At 42.7% G+C, this 25,881-nt stretch overlaps 1 protein-coding gene across 7 annotated transcripts in view; it reads right to left on the bottom strand.

Annotated features, from left to right (window-relative positions):
• The window catches only part of CDC14B (cell division cycle 14B), a 123,914-nt gene that overhangs the window by 64,037 nt on the left and 33,996 nt on the right, over positions 1-25,881 (bottom strand). For 4 of the 7 annotated variants that reach the window (XR_003115988.1, XM_025360272.1, XM_025360276.1 and 1 more), the window contains exons 2-4: positions 3,165-3,255; positions 2,545-2,620; positions 430-522 (exon numbers count right to left, since the gene is read on the bottom strand). Coding sequence is in view for 6 of the 7 variants with exons in the window: in XM_025360272.1 (XP_025216057.1) it covers positions 430-522; positions 2,545-2,620; positions 3,165-3,255 (260 nt within the window). In the remaining variant the exon portion in view is untranslated. Of the gene's footprint in view, positions 1-429; positions 523-2,544; positions 2,621-3,164; positions 3,285-4,538; positions 5,042-25,881 lie in introns of those variants that run through there. The other 3 variants (XM_025360277.1, XM_025360275.1, XM_025360274.1) reach the window with 2 other exon arrangements.

Below are 25,881 nucleotides of genomic sequence, written 5' to 3'. Positions count from 1 at the left end.
CTTTAATTTTCTTAAAAATGTTTAGGAAATTAATAGTGGGGTCCTGACCCCAGTAAGATGATTTTACAACTCACTAAATGGATCACGAGTGAATAGAAATGCTTTGGAGCACGATTTTCCACACTTAAGTGCCATATAACATAAACCTTTGCCAAAGTAGTTGGTCACTTTTTAAAAAAATATAGACTTTTTTCCCCGAGCAGTTTTAGGTTCACAGCAAAACTAAGTGGAAGGTACAGGAGATCTCTCATCTACCCGCTCCTTCCGCATAAGCACAGCTTCCTTGAGTTGGTCAATTTTTTAAAAGCAATATGTGTTCTTGCTGGAGAGAAATCAAGACATTATCTTGATTTCAAAATTCTGACTGCAAATGTAAAGAAGCACTGTTGTGTGCATTTTTATGAATACATTAGGAAAACAAATACTTACCATGTAGCATCCAACAAGGAAGGCAGCATTTGCTTGTTTTCTCTGATCAGAGCCAGTAAAATGAACAATTTTCTTCCTTAACATTGTAATGGACTGCATAAAAATAAATAGCTGTTAGCATTTTCTTTTTAATTTCAAGTCTTCCACAATTTCATTTTGTGATGAAGATTAATTCCAAATCCTACAATGTATAACCATTCGCATTATTAGCAAGACCTTTGAAAAGATGAAGATTGATACCCACAAATACCATATACCTTCCCATAAAAAGGCACATTCTGGGATGAGAATGGACATACAATTAGAGAAGAGGGGAGGAGACATGAATGGACACATGCTTAAAGCACGGGTTGCCTCTAAAAGAACAAAGCAAGAGTGATAGAAAAGACAACCTTTCCTTCTGTTTGGTTTTTAAAGAAATCTTTAAAAACCAAAGCCTTTAAGTTAAAATAAAAAGGTCTACAGAATTGTCTACAGTGTTATAAGCCAGGGCAGTGAATAACCAGGGGAGGCGTGTGCAGAGACAGGAACCGGAAGACAGCATGGAGGGCTGCTGTAAGGCGCCGCCAGTGCACTGCTCCTGACCTGGTGATCAAGATAATCATCTACGTATATTCCATTTGTGAAAGTTTACCGAGCTCTACATCCATGATGTGTATATATTTCTATTTATATGTTAAAATTTTTCTGGCAGGTGCGGTGGCTCACGCCTGTAATCCCAGTACTTGGGGAGGCTGAGGCGGACAGATCACGAGGTCTGGAGTTCGAGACCAGCCTGACCAACATGGTGACACTCTATCTCTACTAAAAATACAAATATTAGCTGGGTGTGGTGGCGCAGCACGCGCCTGCAATCCCAGCTACTCAGGAGGCTGAGGCAGGAGAATCCTTTGAACCAGGGAGGTGGAAGTTACAGTGAGCCCAGAATGATCCATTGCACTCCAGCCTGGGCAACAAGAGCGAAACTCTGTCTCAGGAAAGGAAAAAAAAAAAAAAAAGAAAGAAAAGGAAGAAGAAAAAATGGACTGAAACATTTTTGGTTGACCCAAAGACTAAAAGTCCACAGATGGTTGAGTACAGGAAAAAAACATTTTTTCCAAAATTAAAGCAAAGGAACAATGCTGGGGGAAGAGAGAATTATTTTTAGCTTCCTAGCCCTGCATGAAACAAAAGACCTGCCACTGGCAACTGGAAAAAGGAGGGGGAACTCAAATGCACAAGGCCATAAATAGTTATACTCCTATTTAAGAAAGGCAAAAAAGAAGAGTCTCCAGCTTTGTAGCAATATGTAGTGAATAGAGCTTTGATGGTCAAAGAAAAACATCTGCCTTACCCATAAATTTTTAATTAAAGCATGTTAAAATTCTAATTAAAAATAAATTTTATTTCCTCTCTGTACTCCATTAAAGTTTTTTTTAAGTGCCTGTCCCACAAAGCAGTATTTTCTAGTTGAGAATTTACAGTGACTGATTTGGAACTGCTAGTAAGCAGTACATACATAACTTCCTACCGTGCATGGCCAACAATTCAGTGTTTTACATACACGAATGTGGTCCAAGTTCAAACCAATACAAATATACTTGTGTAACTCTCAGTGATACAGCCTTAATGACGTACTATTTGCCCTAGATTCTCATGCCCCTTAATTGTATGTATGAAGGATTATGTAGTACAATATCACGGGAGTTTCAAAATAGGAGAGAAAGTAAGATGAGTTCATCTTTCCTGTTAGTTTGCTATCACTCCCCATCAAAATGAAGGCAGAACGAACAACAGCCAGAGCAAGGGAAGAGTTTCTCTTGTTAGGTTTCAGTTCCATTAGGTCAGACAATACACGGTTCACTTAATTAACTGATTCCCACTTTGGCTTTTCAAGTATTTGGGCACCACTAACTCAAACTAGAACCAAATGACTCAAACTGTCCATTCAAAATTCTAGAAAACAAATATATACACTGTGACCTTATACAATAAAAAAAACATGTGCATGTCCCAAACACCACCGCAGTGAAAAACATGGCATTTCCTTTTTAAAAAGAGATGTTTTCCTTACTTTCGTCCCCCATATCAAGCTAACAATGATTACTTAAGTCAAATCTTAAATAAAGACTTTACCTTTAATTTCTTATTTATCTTGCAACAATATCTGTAAACCATTGCCAGATTGAGTGGTCCAAAATCTGCGTAGAAGCTTTAAAAACGAAAAATAAAAATGTGATGTACATTCTAGATGCTCTGAATATAAATGCCTTTTTTGGGTCTATAAGATCAAATTAAGATGAGAAAGCATATACCAAATAGTTATGGGCCAATACAACTTAAAGGTACTGTTTTACTAGTGGAAAACTATTCTAGTAAATAATGCCTATTCAAAAATACCACAAGTGCTACAATGCCTATATGTAACCTCAATGAACATGAACATACCTTCTAAATTAAAAAGGGTGTTTTTCCACACATATTTCCAAGGGCAAAACCACAATATCTTACTTAGTACACACATTTATATCTCATTGTAGTGTAAATATTAGATTAGCAAATCTAAAAGTTTAAATTTAGGGAGTTTTTTTTTTTTACTCTAAAGGTTTATGTTATTACTATAGGTGAAAAACAAGTATCCTGTAATTAGCAACCAACAGATTTATAATTTTCCCAGGCTGTCCCATTTATAACCATACCTTTAGATTCTTCAAAAAAAAAAAAAAAGTTACAATCTTTGAAAGAGCAATACTTACTTCTCATATTCAAGTTCATTATCTATGCTGAAATAATGTACATTTGATGCACTCTTTGGTCTGCTGTAGAGAATGGCAAAACAAAGGCGATCTGAAATGGAAAAATTGCAATGTTCCTTCCTGCAGGTTACAAAAAACGTTTCATATATCATGACACAACTCTTTTCAGATGAAGTCCATTTTTCATTTTTTTTCATGCACGTTTCAGATGGTAGGAGTGGTAATGGGTAATTACAAAATATTCTGGCTATTTGGGTGGGTAATAATCAATGAGCACATTTTTAAAAGAGAAACTGCCTTTAACCGTAAGTTTCAAAAGTGGTGATTTTTCATGTAGTGACATGATTTCTAAACAAACCTATTTTTGTAAAAGTTTAGCTCGCCTGGATTAAGACATTTCAGCAAATTGCAGCATGCATATGATGGCTAGCATCAACCTTCTAAGTTTCTAGATGAAGTTCACTACGTTTTTCAAGACATCCTAAAAAGTCATTTCAGTAAGAAACTATTTTTTTTTTTCTTAAAGAGAAAGAATGCTTTCAAAATTGCTTCAAAATTATCACTTACAGCTATAGAACAAACCATATGTTTCTCCAACTGTTCTCAGGGATCACTTCTTTCTAACTTGGAATCACTACTTCGGTATTTTTACAATTAGACAAATTACCATTAAAACAGAAGCAATGAGAGGTTTCTGCATGATGGGTCTGAGATGAACTTGTGTTGCATAAAAGCAGTTAGGCTGCTATGAGGTTAGCAAGAATGGTAATGAGTAGTAAGGCTCAGGAGGCTCCACCCTTATTCCTTGCCTAAAAATCCTCGGGTGAAATAAAATCATCCACAATATCTAATAGTAATACTAGTGGTGCTAAGAAAATACACTCACAACGTGGCAAAATCAAGTACAGCCTTTAAAACATATACACTTTCAGCAGAGCCAGCTGGCACCCTTTCCCCAAATGGTAAACTTTTTTTTTTTTTTTTGATCTGCAATTCAACTCATGCAACTGCTGCGTTTATTTCCTTGTAAACTCCCTAGCTAAAATTTCTTGCAACCACAAACACTCAAATGGGTGACAGGGCTTAATCCTTTCCAACCACAAGGACCTTTGATCCCTGTGACAGAGCCCAAGGATCTCGCTCCCGCGGGTGGGGAGGTGCAGCTCACCTACTAGGCTCAGATGCAGGCACGCTAGGGTCACAGCCGCCCACGAGCGCTGAAGCCAGAGCCTGAGGACAAGTGCCGAGGCCACCCACGCGCAGGAGACAGAGGCGGCCGGGGCCCAGACTAGGGGCACCTCCCGGCCAGCGCCGCCCGCCCCGTCCCAGCGCGGGTGCCGGCGTCCCCGGGAAGCCCCCGCCCTCCCGGCTCACCTTTGATCACCTCGGCCACCAGAGCGGCCCCCGCGCCCTCCCGGCTCATGACTCCAAAGCATCTGGAAGGCGGGGCAGAGGCAAGGACGGCCAGCCGCCGAGAGGGGAGGCGCCGCGACCACACCCCCGAAGTTTAAAAAACAAAGTTTAAAGGGCCGCGCGGGGCAGCGACACCCCTCGGCGGCCCACGGCCGGACGCGACAGCGCAACCCCGGAAGTCCCCAACTCCTGGAAACAGCCCGGTGGGCGACGAGGGCTCGGGGAGGGACAGCACCCCGCCCCACCTCCTACTTTCTTCCCCCGGCCCCCGCCCCGCCGCTTCGCCGCCCGCCTTCCCTCCCCAGCGGGGAACGCGGGGCGGCCTGTGCCTGCCAGGGCTCGAGTCCCAAACACCCCGCAGAGGGGACGTGGGTCAGACGCCAGCGGGCCTGCGGGGGAAGCGTCTGGCAAAGCTCCTTAGCGATTAAAGGACTCCGTGCAAAAGGGCTCGGTCCCAGACAGGGACAGACCGGAGGGTGACGCCGGCCAGGGCGGGGGCCTCCTGGCTCCTCCCACGCCGCAGTCCTGCCGCCAGGAGGTGCTGCAGCCGAGCCAGGCCCGGGCCCCTGCAGGGCGCCCTCCCGGAGCAGGGCCCAGCGCACCCTCGCTCCGCCAAGACCCGCCAAGTGACCCAGCAGGGCCGGGTCTGATGGAAAACGGGCATCTTCAAAATCGTGCAAGATTTCCTGAGATCAGCTGCCTCAGAGAAAACGCTCTTCTTTTAATTGTGCAAGATTTAAAGGCAACCCTCTGGTCATGCGTTCCTTTAAAGGGACGGTTTGGAATGGTTTAAAAACAGAAATGTTGACGCCCGTTTTAAACAACCATTTAAAATGATTGTAGAGATAGAGAGTAGAAGGATGGTTATCGGAGGCTGGGAAAGGTAGTGTGGGGGTAATGGGCACAAAAAAAAAAACAGTACAAATGAATAAGACCTAGCATTTCACAGCACAACAGGGTGTGGGTGACTATAGTCCACAATAGCTTAATTGTACATTTAAAAATAACTAAGAGTACAATTGGAGTGTCTGTAACACAAAAGATAAATGCTTGAGGGGATGGATACCCCATTCTCCATGTGATTATTGTGCATTGCCTGCCTGTATCAAAACATCTCATGCACCCCATAAATATATACACCTACTTGTACCCACAAAAATTAAACATTAATAAAATATATTCTAAACCTGTGTTTGTATTTTAATCTTAAGTGAAAAAAATTGAAATCCAGCATAAGCATGATCCCAGTTGTTACAGATACCAAGGTGCTGGGGCTGGGGTTCATTTTCATTCCCTCCTGTGTTTTCCCAAGTTTTCTGTAGGAAAGTGTTACTTTATACATACTTTTGCCTCAAAAGTAAACCTGCATACCTCCTAATCTTATTCTACAATTCCAGATGGATCAAAGACTTCTTAAAATATATTTTTAAAACCATGAATTCTTTTTTATACTCTCCAACTGGGGAAGACCTTGCTAAATGATACAAAATCTAAAAGCCACAAACACATTTTTAAGCAGTTTTCACAGCAAAAGACACATAAACGAAATCAAGAGATAAACTGGAAAAATATTTTAAATTCATCTCGAGAAGATACCTAACTTCAGTTTTACGTTATCACAAAAGAAATGCAAAGTTCCACTATGAGGTACTACTTTTTCCTCAGACGGGCAAAACTCAAGAGAGTTGGGTAAGGTGCTGCGGCGTGTCGGGAGGTCGAGGGCACTCACATACATCGCCTGTGGGTGGGAATACAAACTGAGCCACCTCCATGGAGCCAACAAATGGGAAGTTCGGCAGAAATGTTAAAGACTGAAAACTGAAAACTAGCCAGACGTGGCGGCTCACGCCTGTAATCACAGCATTTTGGGAGGCCAAGGCGGATGGATCATCTGAGGTTAGGCATTCGAGCCTAGCCTGGTCAACATGGTGAAACTCCGCCTCTACTAAAAATACAAAAAATTAGCCAGTCGTGTTGGTGCACGCCTGTCATCCCAGCTACCTGGGAGGCTGAGACTGGCGAACCGCTTGAACCCGGGAGGTGGAGGTTGCAGTGAGCCAAGATCACGCTTTTGCACTCCAGCCTGGGCAACAAGAACGAAATTCCGTCTCAAAAGAAAAAAAAAAAAGAAAACTGAAAACTAAAGATAGCCAAGATGGACTGTTAAGTACTACCACTTCTATGTGTGAGTTTAAATCCTACATACACATGTATACGATTATAGATGAAACCATGGGTAGCAAATCTCTGGAAGCAGCCACAAGAAACGTATCAATGCCTTGGTAAGTCTAGAAATAGGGAATGTTAAGAGAGATTTATGCCTTTTTACAGCTTTTGCATTGTACCATGTATTACCTATTCAAAATCACACCGCTTTTAAAAAGTCAACTTGCAGGCTAACAGTGTTTTTCCAAAGCTGACTCTTGATCAAGATAGGAAGCATCTAATGAGCACAGTAGGAGGCAACCTGGAAAATATCCTTTGCGCGCATTTAAACAAGGGAACTGGTTAGTAACATGTTTTGGTTTCTACCTATCTCTTGCAATTCCAGTTTCTTTCAAAAACCCCAATTTAAACTAGAAAAGTAGCTAGATAGAAAAGGGAAGAAATTTTCCCTCCCAGCCCAAACCTTAAGTTCAATTCCCTAAGGAGTATTTTATGTATTACAGGCAGGGGAAAATCACTGATCTCTGATGTGCAATTATCTCTACATAATGCCAATATTTTATTGTTAGAGTAACATACCAATAAAGTACTACAGAAACTACGGTGCTGGGTTGAGGGTCATTTATTAGGACCTGGAACCAGAAACAGGGCCTTTTTTTTTTTTTTTTTTTTTTTTTTTTGACGGAGTCTCGCTCTGTCGCCCAGGCTGGAGTGCAGTGGTGCAATCTTGGCTCACTGCAACCTCCACCTCCCAGGCTCAAGCGATTCTCCTGCCTCAGCCTCCCAAGTAGCTGGGATTACAGTCGCATGCCACCACTCCCAGCTAATTTTTAGTAGAGGTGTCAAACTCCCAACCTCAAGTGATCCACCCGCTTTGGCCTCCCAAAGTGCTGGAATTATAGGCATGAGTCACCGTGCCCAGCCGAAATAGGGCTCTTTACAAAGTTTTGCTTAAAGCTTGACGATTAACTTTATAATCCTGTTAAAAATCCATGTATCCCCCCATTGATGTTTCTGTTGTCAGAAATAGAAAGCAGCAGTCATCTTTTTGCCTATACGTCCCTGTCGCACCACATCATCATTTCTGCTTCTTTGACTAATATGATATGGGAGAAGGAAACAAAATCTCATGATTTAAAAATGTTGGTAAAAATATTTAGGCCGGCCGCGGTGGCTCACGAGGTCAGGAGATCGAGACCATCCTGGCTAACACGGTGAAACCCCGTCTCTACTAAAAATACAAAAAATTAGCCGGGCATGGTGGCGGGCGCCTGTAGTCCCAGCTCCACGGGAGGCTGAGGTGGGAGAATGGCGTGAACACGGGAGGCAGAGCTTGCAGTGAGTCAAGATCGCGCCTCTGCACTCCATCCTGGGCAACAGAGCGAGACTTCATCTCAAAAAAAAAAAAAAAAAAAAAAAAACTTAAAATCCATCCTTGGGCCTAATGTGTCTGTAGGTTTGATTTGACTTTTGGGCTTCCAGGTTGACTGCCTTTTCCTTTAGCAACTATCTGTTAAATTTGAAATGAAAAACATTTTCCTGGGTAACAGCTATAGGTATTTGGGGATAATTAACCATAAAACAGAGAAATATGTAGGAGTTGGTGGGAATTATAATAAAGTATGTGCTTGTTAATAGGAAAGATTTAAAGAGCCCTATTTGGACCTAGAGACACAGTGGACTTTCTCCACTTTGTATTTCCCCCTTGAACTGGGTGGATGGCCTTCACAGGTCCTGGCAGAGCCAATGGAGAAATGGACAGCTTCCCTACAGCTGGGGGAAGTCAACCTCTGCTGAGTTACCACAGACAGGCAGAAAGGAGATTTGACATGCTAGGGAGCAGGAGAGAACAGGCTCCACCTGAACACAGACTGCCCCTCAGAGACAGGACCACAGACATTAGGCTGTCATCTGTATTAGTCGCTTGTTTTTTGAGGGAAGGAAAGAACATGGGGAGCAGAGGAACAAATGTTCATGAAAGTACTGATCAACAAAGCAGCAGCAGCGGCATTACCCACTCAAATGACAATGATAACCAACGATGATGGAGAGATCAGATGATGGAGAGTTCAGAGCCACGTATTGTATTCAGCTCGCTATACCCCGTGAGGTTAGTACTACCAGGGTCAACTAGCCCTAAGGAGGTGGAGTGACTAACCTGCACAAGGTCACAAAGCTTGCTGGGAAGTGGCAGAATTGGATCTGAAGCATAAGATTAAGTCCTAGCCTCAAAGACTTACCCAAATGTAAGTCAACAGTAACTAAAACAATAGGATTTTAGCACAGCAATGTACAATCTGGACCCAGACATATATGAACACTTATAAGAAAACTGATTATTTCAATTCAGTAACAAAGAAGGCCTTATCCAATATGGGGCAGGTGTTTACATGTATGAAAAGAAAATGAGATGCTAATATCACATATTTATAAAACACACCACAGATGAAATAATTTTGAAAAAGCTATCAGATAACTATAAAATTAAAATGGATTTTTTTTTGGGGGGGACGGAGTCTCCCTCTGTTGCCAGGCTGGAGTGCAGTAGCGCAATCTCGGCTCACTGCAACCTCCGCTTCCTGGGTTCAAGCGATTCTCCTGCCTCAGCCTCCCGAGTACAGGCGCCTGCCACCGCGCCCGGCTAATTTTGTGTTTTTAGTACAGACTGGGTTTCATCATGTTGGCCAGGATGATCTCAATCTCCTGACCTCGTGATCCGCCCACCTCGGCCTCCCAAAGTGCTGGGATTACAGGTGTGAGCCACTGCGCCCAGGCTATAATGAATTATTTTATTTATTTTTCTTCTGGTTCTCAAGTTTTATTCACGAACTCATACAAAATATTCCAGATAAATGAATTTTAATCCTCATCTTCCTCCTCTTATTTGTCCTGGCTAATTCGGAAGTAACGTAATTCATAACAATGAATAATTTTATAATTTAACACACAGGACTTTAAAGTGTGACACAAAACAAGTCACAAAGGGAAAAACTAGGAGAGACTTGGGGGAAAACACTTATAATAAAAGCTAATTGTCACAACAGATAAAATGTCTCTCCAAAGCAATATCACCATCTGTGATATTATAATTATATACCTATTGGTTTTGATCCACAGATCCTAGCTCCCAACTCCCATAACTTTTGTTACAATATCTTGTTATATGCTGGGTGCTGTGGACCTCAGAAAGCCGGCCTTGGGAAACAGAATCTCTCTGACCGTTTCCTGCTCTCCTCTCCCCAGCCCAAGGCAGGGCTCTAATATGACTGTGAGCTGTAAGACCCTCATTCCACAAAGCATCCCGTCCCATCCCCTGGAGGAAGGCTGCCCTGAGAGGCTGGAAGAATCTGAACAGACAGGCCTTGCTGCGTGTAGATTATACCCTTTTTGTCCAATCAAATTTCAACACAGTTGCCCATCCTTCAATCATGGACAAGCAACGAAATCGCCACTCAAGGCCCAAAGGACAGGGTTCACAGCACTTCTGGAGAGCTGAACTATGGAGGCTGACAGGAAGGTGAGTGAGAACTCATCCACATGCCCGGAGGGTGGTGTACCCCAGCTCCACGGGGTCAGAAGCTCCTGCACTTGGGACCCTTCCAGACCTCACCTGGTGCATCTCTTCCTGTGGTTGTTTATCTGTATCCTTTAAAATAGCCTTCATAATAAACTAGAGTAAGCGAGTTTCCCTGATTCCTCCAGCAAATTAATTGAACCCAAAGAGGGGATCCCGGGAACCCCAACCTGAAGCCAGTCAGTCAGAAGTTGCTGAGGCCCAGACTTGTGACTTGTGGGAAGAAGGGGGTAGTTTTGGGGACTGAACCCTCAACCTGTGAGATCTGATGCTATCTCCAGGTAGATGGTGTCAAAACTGAACAGAGGACACCCAACTGGTGTCTGCCACAGAAATCCACACATATTACAGAGGTCTTTTGTGCTGATAATTGCTGTGTTGGCGTGACAGCAGAAAAACAGTTTGAGTTTTTCCCTAACACAACCCAAGAGAAAAAAATCTAGAAAGGCTATGAACACTCAATTCAGAAAAGAAATACAAACGGTCAACAGCATATGAAAAGAAAATTAATCTTAGTCAACATAGAAAGAAAAAAAAGCCTATCAACATGAACAGATTACAGAAAAAAGTCACATGATTATCTCATTAAATACAGAAAAGGAAGTCATTAAAATCAACACTCATTTCCAATTAAGTCTTTGAACAATGGAGCTAAAAGAGAACTTCCTTAAGCTGATAAAGATTGTTGCAACAGCAAATATCACACTTCATACCTTAACTTTAGAAGCATCCCTATAAAATAAAAAGCAAGAAAAACTTCCCACTATCATTACCTCTATTTAACAATGTAATGACTGGAAGTGCTAGCTGACATCAAGATACAAAAAGGAAATCAGGCCGGGCGCGGTGGCTCAAGCCTGTAATCCCAGCACTTTGGGAGGCCGAGGCGGGCGGATCACGAGGTCAGGAGATCGAGACCATCCTGGCTAACATGGTGAAACCCCGTCTCTACTAAAAATACAAAAAACTAGCCGGGCGTGGTGGCGGGCGCCTGTAGTCCCAGCTACTCGGAGGCTGAGGCAGGAGAATGGCCTGAACCTGGGAGGCGGAGCTTGCAGTGAGCCGAGATCGCGCCACTGCACTCCAGCCTGGGCGACACAGCGCGAGACTCCGTCTCAAAAAAAAAAAAAAAAAAAAAAAGGAAATCAGAGAAAACTGGAAAGGAAGAATCAAAACCGTCCTTATTTGCAGGCGACTGTCTGTCTAAAAAATACAGACAAGAAGCTGGGCGCAGTGGTTCACACCTGTAATCCCAGCACTTTGGGCGGCCGAGGCGGGTGGATCACCTGAGGTCAGGAGTTCGAGACCAGCCCTACCAAAATGGTGAAACCCTGTCTCTACTAAAAATACAAAAAATTAGCTAGGTGTGGGTGGCCCGCACCTGTAATCCCATCTACTTAGGAGGCTGAGGCAGGAGAATCGCTTGAACCTGGCAAGCGGAGGTTGCCATGAGCCCAGATCGTGCCACTGCACTCCAGCCTGGGTGACAGAGTAAGACTCTGTCTCAAAAAAAAAACAAAAAAAAAAAAAACAGATGAGAATCGGCAGATAAACTACTCAAATAAAATAATAAAGTTTTGCAATGTTTCTGGATACAAAAACCAATAGCTTTTCTATATACTTGTAATAAGCAATTATGAAATGTAATAGAGAAAAAAAGACGTGCATATCCCTTATGGATAAATGGAGAAATAAAGTAGGTTTATCAACAGGAAGACTCAATATCATAAAGATGGTAATTTCCCTCAAAAGAAATGCAATTCTGATCAAAATCTCAACAGGTCTTTTCATGAAACCTGACATGCTAATACATGTAAATTGCATGCTAATATATGGATTAAATGTAATAAATTTACATGTCACATGTAATAAATTACATGAAATATGACATGTTAATACATATAAATTAATCCAGAAGATCACAGGGCCAAGAAGAACCAACAACATTTTGAAAAAGAATAAGAAGGCCGGGCGCAGTGGCTCACGCCTGTAATCCCAGCACTTTGGGAGGCCAAGGTGGGCAGATCACGAGGTCAGGAGATCAAGACCATCCTGGCTAACAAAGTGAAACCTGGTCTCTACTAAAAATACAAAAACTTAGCTGGGCGTGCTGGTGGGCACCTGTAGTCGCAGCTACTTGGGAGGCTAAGGCAGGAGAATGGCGTGAACCTGGGAGGCGGAGCTTGCAGTGAGCCGAGATTGTGCCGCTGCACTCCAGCCTGTGCGACAGAGTGAGACTCTGTCCCAAAAAAAAAAAAAAAAAAAACAAAAACAAAAGAACAAGAAGGGGGCTCTTGCTCTACCATATATTAAAACTCACAAGAATTTAGGCAGTATTGGCACAGTGTACTACTGGCACAGATATAACAGGCAAAGATGAGAGCCACGTATACATGGAAACGTCACATGTGACATTAGGGGCATTACACATCGATGGATGAAGAATACTCAGTACACGTGAGACAACTGGTGTCCGTGTTGTTGGGGGTGGGGGAGGGAAGAAATTTGATCCCTATCTCATACCATACACCACTACCCACCAAAGGCAAAAAAAATACCTCAAGTGGATTAAAAACCTAGATATGAAAGTTGTATAAGAATATATGGGAAAATAACTCAGCTTAGTGAAACAGGGATTGATTTCTTTTTTACTCAAAACAAAAAACACCCAAACTGTAAAGTAAAAGATTGAGAAACTTGATTACATAAAGATTTAGTGTTTCAATACAAAAATTAGCTGGGAGCTGGCACCACTGCCCTCCAGCCTGTGCAACAAGAGCAAAACTCCGTCTAACACACACACACACACACACACAAAGATTTAATATTTCTGTTCAACACAGGAGCCCAGAAACAAAATTTAAAAACATAACTCACAGACTAGGAGAAGAACATACAATGTATAAAACTAAGAAAGTGTCAGTATTTAGAATTTGCAAAGCACCATACATCAAAGAGGAAAAAGCTAACACCCCAGTCAATACCGTGAGCAGAGAGTGAAATAAGAAATGCACGAGATGAAGAAGCCTAACTAGCCTTCCTGCTCCTTTTTCAGACTGACCGAACCTACAATTAGTATGGTTCTGGTTCACTCTATACCCTGTGATGAATTGAGTTCATTCGTCAGAATAAGCTGTGACAACAAATAACCCCGAAACCTCAGTGATGTGATTTATAACGGATGTTTACTTCTTGCCGGTGCTACATGTTCCCCGCAGATAAGAGGGTGGAGGAGGCACTATTCTACACAGTCACCCATGGATCCCGGGTGTCGAAGGCTCTACCCGTTTGCAGAGGCACTGTCTGGAATTTGTCCTTGTGGTTGTCCGACGTGCCAGTGACTGCTTGCGCAAGGAATTCCAGTTGCCTTCGGATCTAAATGCCCACACAGATAAACCAAGCCTGGTAATTTTAATTTTTTTTTTTTTTTTTTGAGACGGAGTCTCGCTTTGCCGCCCAGGCTGGAGGGCAGTGGCCGGATCTCAGCTCACTGCAAGCTCCGCCTCCCGGGTTCACGCCATTCTCCTGCCTCAGCCTCCCGAGTAGCTGGGACTACAGGCGCCCGCCACCTCGCCCGGCTATTTTTTGTATTTCTTAGTAGAGACGGGGTTTCACCGTGTTAGCCAGGATGGTCTCGATCTCCTGACCTCGTGATCCGCCCATCTCGGCCTCCCAAAGTGCTGGGATTACAGGCTTGAGCCACCGCGCCCAGCCAGTAATTTTAATTTTTGTCTGTTTAACTCCTGTGTTTCTCAATCAGCTGGTCTGGAACTAAGGTAGAAAAAAGTAATCTTATCTACAGAAGCCCTAGACATCTCCCCCAACATTAGGTTAGTCTCCATACTCATTTGCGTCTCTGAAATACTTTATAAATGAGTTTGTTTTTTTTTTTTTTAAGGGAGGCACTAGAAGAACTATGTAAGTTTTCATACTTTCCAAATCACTACACCAAGAGAGAAAAATGAAACTGAGAAAATGTTAGCAAGGCACCCAAGAACAAGAAGAAATATTATGGCAAACAAACCCGAATAAGATGGTGGGAATCAGTCCAAACATACAAGCTATCATTTTACAATGCAAAACAAAATTCACCTGTTAAAAGACAAGATTTTCAAAATGAGTTTAAAAAATTCAAGCTAAGCTGGGCTCACATAATCCCAGCATTTTGGGAGGCCGAGACAAGAGGATCCCCTGAATCTGAACAAGAAAGTGAGAGACCATCTCTACCAAAAACAAACCAAAAAACCCCAAAAAGTCCTCAAGCTATATGTTTAATAAAGGCAATAAAAACAAAGCTTTACAGAAGAAATTGAAATGAAAGGATAGACAAAGGTATGCTATACAGTTGCTAGGAAAAAAGAAAGCAGCAATATTAACATCAGATAAAACAGATTTCAGAGGCCAGGCTCGGTGGCTCATGCCTGTAATCCCAGCACTTTGGGAGGCTGAGGTGGGTGGATCACCTGAGGTCAAGAGTTTGAGACCAGCCTGGCCAACATGGTGAACCGTCATCTAAATACTAAAAACACAAAAAATTAGCTGGGCATGGTGGCGGGCACCTGTAATCCCAGCTACTTGGGAGGTTGAGGCAGAAGAATTGCTTGAACCCAGGAGGCGGAGGCTGCAGTCAGCTGAGATAGCGCCACTGCACTCCAGCCTGTGCAATAGAGCAAAAACTCCGTCTCAAAAAAAAAAAAGAAATAAGGAATTCACAATAAAAAGCAATTAAAAGACAAAGGTGTTTAATGTTTAAAGATATATAATCACCAGGCGTGGTGGCTCATGCCTGTAATCCCAGCACTTTGGGAAGCTGAGGTAGGTGGATCACTTGTGGTCAGGAGTTCGAGACCAGCCTGGCCAACATCACGAAACCCCTTCTCTACTAAAAATACAAAAATTAGCTGGGCATGGTGGCGGGGAATACCTGTAATCCCAGATACTCAGGAAGCTGAGGCAGGAGAATTGCTTGAACCCGGGAGGCAGAGACTGAAGTGAGCTGAGATCAAGCCACTGCACTCCAAACAGGGCGACAGAGCGAGACTCCATCTCAAAAAAAAAAAAAAAAAGAAAGATATAATTTACCAAAAGATTATAACCATCACACATAACGACAGATTTTAAATCTATCAAGCAAAAACAAGTGAAAATAGGAGTAATTAGTACATCCATAATCATAGAAGACTAAACACACTTCAAAAAAATGAAATAAGGAATTAGTGGCATGACGCAGTAGATAGAACTGTTTTCAACATAGAACACATAAACTTTTCAAATAGGGTATTCAGTTGTCATGTGTTAGGTCACGAGGAAATCTCAACAAATTCTGGAAAGCAGAAACCATACACAAGGGCCATGTTCAATGACTACAATACAATAACAGAAATGTTTTGGCGGGGCACGGTGGCTCACGCTTGTAATCCCAACACTTTGGGAGGCTGAGGTGGGTGGATCACTAGAGGTCAGGAGTTCGAGACCAGCCTGGCCAACATGGTAAAACCCAGTCTCTACTAAAAATACAAAATTGGCTGGTGTGGTGGCGTGTACCTGTAATCCCAGTTTCTCAGGAGGCTGAGGCAGGAGAATTGCTTGAACCTGGGAGGTGTAAGTTGCTGTGAGCAAAGATCGCACCACTGCACTCCAGCCTGGGTGACAGAGCGAGACTCCATCTCCAAAAAAAAAAAAAAAAAAAAAGGTTTAGAGGAGAAGATCATAAAAAATCTATCAATCTATCAATATGGAAACATTTAAAACCCATTTCTAAATAACCTTGCAATAATGGGGCATTCAAAGAAAATTCAACACAAATTACTTGAAGAGTAATGTCAGTAAGAATTCTTATTTAAATCTATGGAACGTAGGCAAACAAAAATCTGAGGAAAACTATTTGTCTAAAAATGTCTCCCTCTATCACACCATTTACAAAAAAATTAATTATTTCTGGATTAAAAAGTTGAACATAATAGTTCTGGCTCTCCACATCCCAGACCACAGTGGGACTGCTTGTGCTGACTGCTTCAGGGTTAAGTGAACAGAGGTGAGAATGCTACTCCCAGGCCAGACCACTAATCCATGGTGCAAAACCCCAGAGAACTCTCCCTCTATCCTGCAGCATTTAAGATTACAGCGGCAGTACAACCGTTTTAGAAAGCTGACAGTATTTACATACAACAAATAAATAGAGCACATCTTCTGACTCAGTAATTCCAGTTCTAGATTTACATACAACAGAAATTCATACACATGTTCACCAAGAAAGGTATTTTTTAAAAGCTCCTAGAATCATTATTTATAATAGGCAAACACTGAAAACAACCCAAATGACTAGAAACAATAGAATCGAATGCTGGGTGCTTCCTTATAGTGGAATATTACATGGCAATTAGCGTGCCTGAGCTACAGCCACACACATCACAAACAATGCACACAAACATTTAGTGAAAAGCTGGAAGAAAAAAAGAGTAAATACAGTATGATTCCATTCATATAGATTTCAAAACCAGACAAATCTATGGCAATACAAATCAGGGTAGTGTTTGTCCTTGAAGGGGGTGGTCACCAGGAAATGACACAGAGGGTGGTTCCTGAGGTGTGATGATACTTTCGTTTCTGAGACAGAGCCTACCTCTGTCACCTGGACTGGAGGGCAGTGATGCAATCACAGTTCACTGCAACCTCTGCCTCCCAGGCTCAAGCAATGCTCTCACCTCAACCTCCCAAGTAGCTGGAACCACAAACACGTACCACCACACCTGGCTAATTTTGTATTTTTTGTAGAGGTGGGGTTTCACCATGTTGCCCGGGCTGGTCTTGAACTCCTGGGCTCAAGGGATCCTCCCACCTCAGCCTCCTGAGTAGTAAGGACTACAGACATGTGTGCCACCACACCTGGTTAATTTTTGTCTCCCTGTATTGCCCAGACTGGTCTTGAACTCCTGGGCTCAAGCAATCCTCCTGCCTCAGCCCCTGAAAGTGCTGAGATGACAGGTGTGAGCCATCGTGCCAGGCCTATGGTGATGTCCTGTTTCTCCATCTATCTGCTACTTACTTACCCAGGACGTTCACAAGGTGTTTACAGAGCTGTGCACATTTCTGTGTGTGTATGTATCACGCATTACAGATATATCTACATATATGTATTATAAAATAAATATGACTTCATTTACGTTACGCTCAATAAAAAGTTACAGATGAAGTAGCCATGCTCCACCAGCCTGGTTTGCGGGAGTAATAGTTCTTACCTAACCAGTGATGGACGTGTGTCATGAGCAAAAAAAATCTTTGCTTGTCACATGCCACTAAGACTTTGGGGCTGCCATCACAACATAGCCTAGCCTAGCCTAACTGATACACGGTTTAAAACTTAGACACAAAAAGGAAAAGCTATTAAGAAAAAAGACTGTTAAATGTACAGAACACACTATAAACATATTTTTTAAGAAAACGGGGTGGGAGAAGAGTGTGATACTGGAGCCAACCTGAAAAACTCCAACAGTCAAAGAAAGAACAATGTGAGCAACAAAATCAGTATATAATGTTGGATTTTAATCCAAAGTGTAAAGTAATATGCATGAATCCATACTGCCATAAGTGATTGAGTAAGTAAATGGAGAGGAGACAAATCTTCCTCACAGAACAATTCCAAATTAGACATACGTAGCTACTTCTCTCCAAGAAGTGATGCTTAGCCCCTCCGCCCCTTTGAGTGTGGACTGGACTTAGGTGACTTGTTTCGAAGAATACAGTGTGGAAAGGGAAAAACAGTAACTTTACAGAAGAGAAACAGCAAACACGATTTTAACCAAATGACTGTGACTAACCCGTGATGTCATGTGGATTTCGTGTACCTCTGACGAGATGTGATAGAAAGGCTCTTCACCTTCTGTGGTACTCATGCCAAAAATCCAGTCTAGTCATGAGGAAAACAAGCAGACATACCCAATTTGAGGGACATTCTACAAAATACATGACCCGTTCTCCTCAAAACTGTCAAGATCACGAAAAACAAGGAAAGGCCGACAAACTTTCACAGACCTTAGGTGGCTAGGCAGATGACAGCTAAATGCAATGTGGATTGAAATTCAGAATAGAGAAAGGTTAATGGGAAAGCTGGTGAAATCCCAATAAAGTCTACAGTATACTTAATAATAACATATCAGTATTGGTTTCTTTTTTTTTGAGATGGAGTCTAACTCTGTTGCCCAGGCTGGAGTGCAGTGGCGCCATCTCGGCTCACTGCAACCTCTGCTTCCCGGGTTCCAGTGATTCTCCTGCCTCAGCCTCCCAAGTAGCTGGGATTACAGGCATGCGCCACCATGCCTGGCTAATTTTTGTATTTTTAGTAGAGACAGGGTTTCACCATGTTGGCCATGCTGGTCTCGGACTCCTGACCTCAGGTGATCCGCCTGCCTTGGCCTCCCAAAGTGCTGGAATTACAGGCGTGAGCCACCGCGCCCAGCCCAGTGCTGGTTTCTTAAAGCGCCACAGTAATGTAAGATGATGTTATGGACTGAATTGTGCGCCTAAAATTCTTATGCCGAAGCCCTGACCCCCAATGTGACTACTGGGAATAGGGCCATTAAGGAGGAAATCAAGGTCAAACAAGGTCATACAGGTGGGGCTGACAGCCTTATAAGAAGAGAGATACGGGCCGGGTGCGGTGGCTCACACCTGTAATCACAGCACTTTGGGAGGCTGAGGCAGGTGGGTCACGAGGTCAGGAGATCGAGACCATCCTGGCTAACATGGTGAAACTCCATCTCTTATAAAAATGAGCCAGGCGTAGTGGTGGGCACCTGCAGTCCCAGCTACTTGGGAGGCTGAGGCAGAAGAATGGCGTGAACCTGGGAGGCGGAGCTTGCAGTGAGCCGAGATCGCGCCACTGCACTCCAGCCTGGGCGATAGAGCGAGACTCCGTCTCAAAAAAAAAAAAAAAAAGAGAGAGAGAGAGATACCAGAGCACTCTCTCCCACTGAATGCACAGAGGAAAGGCCATGTGGAGGGACAGGGAGAAGGCGGCAGTCTGCAAGCCAAGGAGAGAGTCCTCAGGAGAAGCCAACCCTGCTGGCTCCTTGTTCTTGGACGTCCTAAGCTCCAGAACTGTGACAAAATGCGTTTGTTGTCTACGCCCCACAGACTATGCATAGCGTATTCCGTCACAGCAGCCCTAGATGATGAAGACAGAGGACAACACTAGAGAAAAGTGAAACTGCGTGAGGCGGACACAGGAATGCTCTACTATTCTTACAACTTCTCTGTAACTCTAAAAGCTTTTTTGTTTTTTTTAAAGCAACTGACTAGGAGAAACTATTTGTAGCTTCCATAACAAGGAATATAAATATAAAACTATTTCTATAAAAATCTTAAAATTATACACAGTGCAATGAAAATAATCATATATTAAAAAGGCAAACCAGAAAAATAAATACAGATGACCAAAAACTATGTGACGTATTTGACCTAATTAGTAATGAGAAAAATGAAAATTACAAAATAATGAAATTTCATTTCATGTCATCCAGTTGGGAAAAAATTAAAATATTGACAGCAATCCTAGGCAAAGGTTGTGGGAAGATTGCTACGTGTTTTTTTTTTTGAGATCTTCACTCCTTTTTTTGCCCAGGTTGGAGTACAATGGCCTGATTTCAGCTCACCACAACCTCCGCCTCCCGGGTTCAAGCGATTCTCCTGCTTCAGCCTCCTGAGTAGCTAGGATTACAGGCATGCACCACCACGCCTGGCTAATTTTGTATTTTGTATTTTTAGGAGAAATGAGGTTTCTCCATGTTGGTCAGGCTAGTCTTGAATTCCCAACCTCAGGTGATCTGCCCACCTCGGCCTCCCCAAGTGCTGGGATTACAGGCGCGCGCCACTGCACCTGGCTAGATTGACACTTTTTTACAAAGACGGTGAGGCTGTAAATAGATGGGGGCGTTCTGGAGGGCAATCTGGCAGAATCTGTTATGCCTGTTAACTGGTAACCCAGCCAATTCCTCTCTTGAAATCGACCTGTGACAAATCCTGGCACAGGAGTACTAAGAAGCAATTGACAGGTGTTCACTATAGCAGTGTCTGCAGTGAGACTAAATGGAAATAACTGTCATCAATAGGGTAATAATTAAACTATGGCAGTTACACTACCACTTAAAGTTAATAAAGTAGATCAGGCCGGGCGCGGTGGCTCAAGCCTGTAATCCTAGCACTTTGGGAGGCCGAGACGGGCGGATCACAAGGTCAGGAGATCGAGACCATCCTGGCTAACATGGTGAAACCCCGTCTCTACTAAAAAGTACAAAAAACTAGCCGGGCAAGGTGGCGAGCACCTGTAGTCCCAGCTACTCGGGAGGCTGAGGCAGGAGAATGGCGTGAACCCGGGAGGCGGAGCTTGCAGTGAGCAGAGATCCGGCCACTGCACTCCAGCCTGGGTGACAGAGCGAGACTCCGTCTCAAAAAAAAAAAAAAAAAAAAAAAAAAAAAAAAGTAGATCAATATGTAATCTTTCCACAGTCATACAAGGATCAACTAAGTATTTAAAAAACCTAATTGCATGATATATGTAAACAAAATAAATCAAAACTAAGCCTTATTTCTAAGGTAAATTTATATGTATAAAAATAAACAGATTTAAGTTTGGCACGGTGGCTCATGCCTGTTATCCCAACACTTTGGGAGGCAGAGGTAGGCGGATCACAAGGTCCAGAGTTCAAGACCAGCCTGACCAACATAGTGAAATCCCGTCTCTACTAAAAATACAAAAATTAGCCAGGCATGGTTGCGTGCACCTGTAATCCCAGCTACTCAGGAGGCTGAGGCAGGAGAATCACTGGTGGAGGTTGAGGTGAGCCGAGATTGCACCACTGCACTCCAGCCTGGGCAACAAGAGGGAGACTCCGTCTCAAAAACGATAAAAATAAATAACAGATTTGTATCCACTGAAGGACAAGAAGAAAATAAATAAATAAACAATCTTCTAAAATAAGGATAAACAGAGGGCCAGACACAGTGGCTCACACCTATAGTTCCAGCTACTTGGGAGGCTGAGGCAGGAGGATCACTTGAGCCCAGGAGGTTGAGGTCACAGCGTGTTATGATTGCAGCACTGCACTCGAGCCTGGGCGATAGAGACCTCATCCCTTAAAAATTTAAATTAATCAAAAAATAAACAGAAAAGCAACAGAAAAATGCCCCCACCGAAGAATTACAGTGGTTACCAAGGAGATGGAAGTGGGATTTGGGGGCAGGGAAGGAAGCTTTCACTTTTTGAGTATTACGTGGGTTTGAACGTGTTGGTGTTAGTTCATAAGTGAAAATATATTCCTCTGGGGAGTGAGGGAAGGATGAGGAGGAAGCCTTTCACCTTTCACAGTTATGTCCCCCTCAACCTTAGTGTCCTCTGCATCCCTGTTCAGTGTGGTCAAACAACTGCTATTTCCTGCCAGGACAAGATCCACCCTCCCAGCACAGACACAAGGTTAAACACAGCATCGGTAGCTAGCACTCTGAAATGGAAAGATGCAATAACAACTCCAGCCAGTTGCCTTTCATCATCATCCTTCCTTATCTTAGTTATCCCCTGCAGCCCTGGCTGGAGACACAAAGCTGACTCCCAGTGCGCTTCCCGGGGAGAACCGAGGGACAGCTCCATCAGCAAGCTCTCTGCTTCTCCTTCTGTTTTCCGACAAAGGGCCCTGAAACTTAAGTCACTGGAAAAAACCTCTCCAGTCCCCATCCCACATGCTGTCCATCAATATGACACTGTAAAAAGTAAAGTAGAGGTTTCTCTTCAAAGACTTTCCTCCCCGTCTAATTGGGAATAGTAACTTCTCCTAGAAGCAAAATTTATCCAAAGACCTCTGCTAACATTCTTAAATATCTGCTAGCCGTAATAAAAAAATCAATATACTTTATGTTCTAAGCTCCCACAATTTAGCCTAAATATTTGCCCTGGCATGCTTATACTGGTCCAAGTAAGCATTAGGTTATAGCCTGTTCCTCTTCATTATTTAAAAGTGTTTTTACCTTTCTTAAGCGTTCCACAAGTTACCTCCTTCTTCCTTTGTTCCACTCTACCTTTGCCTCTTTTAAAAAGTTCTAAGTTGCTAGCCAATCGGGACAAATACGGAATGTAAGGTACGGCTCCAGCCAATGGAAACCGGACACAGCAGTAGGGTGGGTCCGTCAGGTTATAAATGACCCTGTCTTCTTTGTTTGGTGTACTCTCGTGGCAAAACTGCTGGTGAGTGTACCCTTTCTGCAATAAAAATGGCCTTGCTAAAATAAATTAAATTTATGTTCAAGTGCTATTTCTTTATGGCACCGAGGAACAAACATTTCAAACAACACAAAAGCAAAATTAGAGTTCAAGACCTTAGTTTCCTTTGTCACTGGATGCTGTATAATTAAACTATCATCTGAGACTTTCACCAGATTTACTAATTAAATTGATCAGGAGAGAGTATGGACTATCCAGATGAATTCTGCTTACTAATTTTATATAATGGGCCTGGGTTGTTAATTAATTTAACTTCAGAGACAAGGATAAAACATATATGATTGGTTTAAGCTACACCAGGGAGTCGATCAGGCAGATCTGGCGGCAGCTGCTCAAATCAGAAACTCACACTCCAGAGATGGATGGCCATTATTAAGGCAGGAAGTCACATTCCAGAAGTAATACAGTAGCTCTTCTGTTATCCATACCTCTGGAAAATTTTTAATTCAAATACGGGGCACCAAAAATATTTTTATTGGTAAAATCAGTGGTGTGTTCATCAGAATAATCCCTGTTAGAAAGGGGCTCTCATTGGTGAAATTAGTGACTGTCCACATATGCAAATTTGCATAAAATATTTTACAGATACACCCCACATTTGCATGAACAGATTAGAGGAATCTAACGAGACTGTTCTTCCGGGATAGTGTTTGATACTTCAGTCTGGATGCATAAACCAGCGCCACCATCCAGCTACTGGTTGTGAGTATTGATTTATTTTTGAGACAGAGTCTTGCTCTGCAGCTCAGGCTGGAGTGCAGTGGTGTGATCTGGGCTTACTGCAACCTCCACCTTCCGGGTTCAAGTGATTCTCCTGCCTCAGTCTCAAGAGTAGCTGGGACTACAGGTACGCACCACTATGCCTAATTTTTGTATTTTTAGTAGAGACAGGGTTTCACCATATTGGCCAGGCTGGTCTGGAAATCCCGACCTCAAGTGATCTGCCTGCCTCAGCCTCCCAAAGTGCTGGGACTACACGCGTGAGCCACCGAGCCTGGCCTGATTGTGAGGATTTCTGATTGATTGGGATGAACTATAAGCATGACAAATCCTGTACCTGTGCTTCAAGTAAGCTTTTCATAAAAGGAGGGGTCAGAGTACCTACAAAATGCAAGAGCTAAGCTTTCAGGACAGGACGCATCATCTGTTTTGTGCCTGCTTGCTAATAAATACACATTTAATAAATGACTGTTGAGTGGCAGACTTTTTCATATGAGGCCAGCTTTTATTATAACTTGGTAGCAGTGTTGTGCGGGAGCAGCTAAACTCCATCTACCTCAAGTCTTTTTGGTAGTGACTGTAACCTGTCAAAAATTCCTAAGGGGTACGACCAGATTGGCTCAGGTCAGTTTCCAGCAGTATGGTACAAAGAATTGGATTATATATGGTATCACTAACATGCCCTAAAACATTTGGATCATGGTCAAGAAAGTCAGGCTCCTGACCCAGAGAAGAGAAGGCACAGAGGAATAAAATGCATTCACTTTCAGCAGACAGACATTCTTCTAGGATCATAAGCCAAGAACTCTGATAGGTTACATTCTAATTTTTCCATCTAAATAAGCATTTCAAAGGGGAAAAAAGATAAGCAAGTGTCTACATCATTTCAAATTTCTTGGCAGTTAATAAAACAGACTTTATTTCATTTATTTATTTTTTGCGACAGAGTCCCACTTTGTCGTCCAGGGTGCAGTTCAGTGGCACAATCTTGACTTACTGCAACCTCTGCCTCCCAGGTTCAAGCAATTCTCCTGCCTCAGTCTCCCAAGTAGCTGGGATTACAGGTGCGTGCCGCAATGCCTTGCTAATTTTTTTGTCTTTTTAGTAGAGACAGTGTTTCACCATGTTGGTCAGGCTGGTCTCGAACTCCTGACCTCAGGTGATCCACCTGCCTTGGCCTCCCAAAGTGCTGGGATTACAGGCATGAGCCACCACGCCCAGCCAAAACTTACTTCAGTGCGTATTTTGAATATATAATTGCTTTATCAGAAGCAAAATATTATTCATAATATTTTATCTCCAATGATATTTCAAATCCTTCTTAACATTATTTAGGACATACACCATTCTAGGCCACTCAACATAGTAAGTAATTCTTTCTTTAGAAAACGACTTCTCAGAGAGATTTAAAAAGCATTATCATGCCAATTGCACTATTGTTGTTTTTTTAAAGAAAATGGTGCAGAAGGGATTAAGGCACTTTTTTTTTTTTAAACTTTAAGTTCTGGGATACATGTGCAGAACGTGCAGGTTTGTTACATAGGTATACATGTGCCATGGTGGTTTGCTGCACCCATCAACCCGTCATGTAGGTTTTAAGCCCCACATGCGTTAGGTATCTGTCCTAATGCTCTCCCTCTCCTTGCCCCCGACCCCCGCGACAGGCACCAGTGAGTGATGTTCCCCTCCCTGTGTCCCTGTGTTCTCATTGTAAGGTACATATTAAAGTTTTTAAAATGGGAACCAGGGCAAAAGTTTTGAATACATTTCACTAAAGCAGATATAGGAATGGCCTATAAGCCCATGAAAAAAAAGCATGCAACATCAGGGAAATGCAAATTAAAACCACAATGAAATACCACTTCACACCCATTAAAATGGCTAAAATTAGAATGACACCACCAATTGTTGGAGCAGATGTAGCACAATCAGAACTCACACACTGCTAATGGGAAAGTAAACCAGTATGAAGACACTGGCAAAATTGAGCAGTTTCTTACAAAGTTACTTAGGCTTTCTCTACGACCCAGACATTCTACTCCTAAGTATATACCTAAGGCAGATTAGTATGTGTGTCGACAAAAAGATTTGCAGATGAGTATTTGTAGCAGTTTTATAAAAGCTAAAAACTGAAAGCAACCCAAATGTACATCAATAAGACAATGGAGAGACCACATATACTCATGCAAGGGAACACCGCTCCGCAGTAACAAAGGAGTGAAGTACTGACACACAGAACACGCTGTGTCCCTGAAACGCTATGCTCAGCAAAAGGAGACAGACACAAGAGTTTATGTTTTATGATTCCATATGCATCAAGTTCAAGAGCAGGTAAAACTAAGCGATAGTGACAGAAATCAGACAGCAGATGCTCGGGGTAGGGGGATGACAGGAAACACGCAGGGAACTTTAGTGTAGTTGTTCACTTGCTAAAATTCAAACCACACATAAATCCATGCATTTTACTGTATGCAAATTACACTTGATTTTTTGTAAAAGCTGGGGTGGGAGGAGGGAAGGCCACCCAAAAACTCTTAACTGAAACAGATCCATGAAAAGGCTACAGAATTAATGAA

The sequence above is a fragment of the Theropithecus gelada genome, chromosome 15, assembly GCF_003255815.1.
Source record: "Theropithecus gelada isolate Dixy chromosome 15, Tgel_1.0, whole genome shotgun sequence".
Taxonomy (NCBI): Eukaryota; Metazoa; Chordata; class Mammalia; order Primates; family Cercopithecidae; genus Theropithecus; species Theropithecus gelada.
The sequence above is the reverse complement of the archived record's forward strand: the minus strand, read 5'-3'. Positions and strand labels throughout refer to the sequence as shown.